This window comes from Octodon degus, unplaced genomic scaffold (genome assembly GCF_000260255.1).
Source record: "Octodon degus isolate 3935 unplaced genomic scaffold, OctDeg1.0 scaffold00034, whole genome shotgun sequence".
NCBI lineage: Eukaryota > Metazoa > Chordata > Mammalia > Rodentia > Octodontidae > Octodon > Octodon degus.
In genome coordinates, this window is record NW_004524610.1 from 15,668,252 (window position 1) to 15,672,094 (window position 3,843).

The following is a 3,843-nucleotide window of genomic DNA, read 5'->3' on the forward strand; positions in this document are numbered from 1 at the left end:
TGTACAGAAAATTTAAGATTGATTTTAAAGACTAATTTCTAAAATTATTGGGGTTTGCCACATTAAATTTACTTTTTCTGTACATATGTTTGAAACCAGCTACTGTGGAAAATGAATGATTCAATAAACAAAATGGCTTCATTATTATCTGCCAGTGGTCTTACTTGAAATTTTCACTTCAAATTATTTTTAAAAATTAGCCTTTTGTGCAAACATTAAATGGCAATCATTTGATTTTTAAATAGGATTTCTAGATTAATAGTAAAAAAATTATTTGAAAAGTTTTATACGTGATAAAGGTTAACCAGAACCCTATATGTATGGCATAGTTACCATATAATTTTTCTTGTCCTTTCGAGACAGGGTCTTGCTATGTTCAGGCTGGCCTTGAGCTCGCTGTGTAGCCCAGGCTGGTCTCAAACTTGCAAAGTTCCTCCTACCTCAGCCTCCCAAGTGCTGGGGTTACAGGCACGCACCACCATGCCCAGCTATTACCATGTAGTTCAAAATGTAGCAAAAATGAATGTTTAATATTTCTGAACTGTGTTAAATTTTCTACTGTATTTCAACTTATGAAAACAATGTTAAGAATGCATCTTTATGGTGCTAATTAATCGTGGAAGTAATACACTACATAGGATATTTTTATTGAAGCCATATGTTTATTTCTGGATTTAAAATTTTTAAGCAATCATTTATTAAGTCATTCTGCTTTATCTTGAAGAACTGTAGGCTTTATCCAAATTAGTAAGATCTTATTTATACAAGAACTATTCCATTGAAAAGTTGTGTTATAAGGGCCGGCCAAATAGCTCAGCAGATTAAAGCACCTGTTTAGGCAGACACAGAGGCAGGGGTTCAATTGCCGGCCTGCCTTGCTGGCCCCACCCCCAGGCACGCTGAGACGTGATTGAGAATGGGTGTGGTGGTGCACGCACCAACTCCCAACTCTTTGGGAGGCTGAATACAGGCGGATCACTGCAAGTCTGATCTACATAGTAAGACCCTGTAGACCCTTACTAAAAAAATACAAAAAACAAATGAAAAAAGAAAAAAAGTTGTGTTATAATGTAGAACAGTATGAATCTTTTTCATGATTTTTATTAATGTGAAACCAAATGTAATTCTAAATAAAACCTATACTTTAGGAGAAACAAACAATATTTTATTAAATTCTTTTACTTGTTCTTATTTAATGATTGTACAGTTTTATCAAATATTGGAAACATCATACAATTCTTCATAAAAAGAGGGGCAAGTCAGAAATAATGAAATTGGGAATCACTACAACTGTCTGCTCTCTTCTCAGCTCCCCTGTGACTCAGATGCTCTGGGTGCAGGCTATCTCCAGCCTGCTGAGTCCACCGTAACCTCGGAGAGATGTGGAGCAACCGACATAGTATGTGGCTGTCAAAGATCAAGAAGACCAAATGTGGCTTCCCTTTAAGGTTTGTAGGTGAAAGCGAGAAAATCATTCATTCAGTTAAACAAAGGCAGTGAGTTTTTCAACCACTATTTTTGAAAGTTCAGAAATTCACAATTTTTGGGAAAAGTTTATTTTGTCAGCAAAGCCTTCCTCAGAAGTTCAGACGAGGACCATTTTGTCAACTTGGGTTCACCGGGATGACTTGTTCTACTGTTTGCTCTTAGGTGTCTGTTACAGGGCTGCAAAGAACTTCCTCATCTAGGGCATGCAGGAGGTGGGGAGAAAGCCTTGAAGGTTCCGTAGGAGGGAAGAATCTTTGCAGATGACCATTTCCTAAGAACGAGCAGGAAACAAGCTCAGAGCGGAATCATCAGGGCTGAAGAACATCCCTGTGACAAGCATCCTCAGAGCCTTGCGAAACCAAGGATAAAACAGACCATAAATAATGGGATTGAAAGTAGAATTGAAGTACCCCAGCCAGAGGAAGACATTATACAAATCTTCAGGGGTTGTAAAATCAATGAAAGGGTCCACGATGGTCAAGACGAAGAAGGGCAGCCAGCACAGCACGAACACTCCCATGACTATGCTCAGAGTCTTGGTGGCCTTGCTTTCTCTTCTGGCTGTGGGTTTCATTGTGCTTTCTGACTCAGCCTGTTTTGTCCTGGGACCTGTGCCAATCTTCCTGGCATGCTTCCTGGCCACTGTGAAAATGTGAGCATAAATCCCCACCATGACTGTCCCAGGAATAAAGAAAGCTATGACGGAGGCCAGCACCCCCCAGAGCTTGTTAAATATCAACACACACAACCCTGTGCACTCAATAGCTGCCATAAAATCCTCTGCACCAATTAGGTTTAATCTTGAGAAGACCAGGCCAAAGGCAAAGAAGATGGGAATGGCCCAACTGATGAGTAGGAAGAACTCTACGACAGGCATCGTGATTTTGGTGATGTAGTGCAGAGGGTCACAGACAGCATAGTAGCGGTCAACTGAGATGAAGCAGAGGTGAAAAATGGACGTGGTGCAGAGCATGACGTCGCAGCAGCTGTGCAGTTTGCAGAAGAGGTCTCCGAAGTACCAGCAGGAGTGGACGGAGCGCGTCATGCTGAAGGGCATGACCACACAGCTGACCAGCAAGTCAGTGGTGGCCATGGAGAGGATGAGGAAGTTGGTCGGGGAGTGGAGCTCCTTGAAGTGGGCAATGGATGCGATCACAGCTGCGTTGCCCAGCATGGTCATCACTATGGCCACTGTCATGACCATGTACATGGCAAAGACAACTGGCATGGGCCTGTCCTTTCTGAGACATGAAGCATTAACCAATGGGAAGCAAAACTCTACTCCTGGAGCATTTCTAAGGTGAGGTGAGTTCATGGTCTTTGCTTTGTGAGTGCTGTGCCTCTTGAAGGAGCTGTGCTCCCTTCTTCCTGCAAAAGAAGAAAAGAGATAATATCAGTTAGCAGCAGGACAATTTCTGTAGATGTTCAGCAAACCTGCATTTCCAATCCAAGTTTGAAATCCTTAGTGCGTAAGAATGCTGGTTCCCTTACCTTGTGGCCAGAGGAATCAGCTGGGTCGTTTTCCAAAACAGAAATAGTGATTCTGTGGTAGAGGTTCAAAGTTGGCATTCTCACAAGTTTTCAGGGGAATCCAAGTCTGTCGATCCTATCGCCACTCCTGGAAAAGGGAGGAGCAGAAGAAAACTGAATCAATATTCAGTTATGCAATACCCAAGTGGAACACGAAAAATTCTTTTTCTTTTTTTTTTTATATATTTAGTACAGGGTCTGCAGGGTTTCACTACACAAATTGAGCTTGTAGTGATTCTCCTGTTTTCAGCCTCCCAAGTGCTGGGATTATTGGTACGCACCACCACAACCAGTCTCAATTGCCATCTCAGTGTCTCCAGGGGCAGGGCCAGCATGGCACCCTGGGGACCGAACCCTGGTCTCTGTGCTCTGCCTAAGCAGGTGTTTCAGTTATCTGGCCAGCCCAAAGACTGTGTGTGTGTGTGTGTGTGTGTGTGTGTGTGTGTGTGTGTGTTTACAAGGTCTCACTACACATACATAGCTCGGACTCATAGTGATCCTCCCTAGTTCTGGGATTACAGGCATGCACCACCATGCCTTGAGTCCATCACCAGTTCAGTGTGCCTGAGGGCAGGGCTGGCACAGAATGTAGTACCAGGGATTGAACCCTGGTCCCTGCGCTTACCTAAGCAAGTGCTTAGTCCACTGAGCTATATCACCGGCCATTAGGCAAAATTCTTGATCTCCTTGTTAAGTGGTAATCCTGAGTACCAGCAAACTGTCAGTATAGCTAGTACCTGTATGCACACGGCACTTGAGCAAAGGCCCTCAACAGTCACAAATGCTTTGGCACAGTTACTTTACATTTTGCTTATACAGTAACTG

At 43.0% G+C, this 3,843-nt stretch overlaps 1 protein-coding gene across 1 annotated transcript; it reads right to left on the bottom strand.

Annotated features, from left to right (window-relative positions):
* Positions 1-1,759: 1,759 nt before the first annotated feature.
* On the bottom strand, positions 1,760-2,803 carry LOC101585958 (trace amine-associated receptor 4-like). The gene has a single exon (XM_004630320.1). It carries the CDS (start codon positions 2,801-2,803, stop codon positions 1,760-1,762), a length of 1,044 nt encoding a protein of 347 aa, XP_004630377.1.
* Positions 2,804-3,843: the final 1,040 nt, after the last annotated feature.

Bases quoted from the DNA above. Each gene is read 5' to 3' on its own strand.
- LOC101585958 (XM_004630320.1), bottom strand. From the start codon at position 2,803: ATGAACTCACCTCACCTTAGAAATGCTCCAGGAGTAGAGTTTTGCTTC.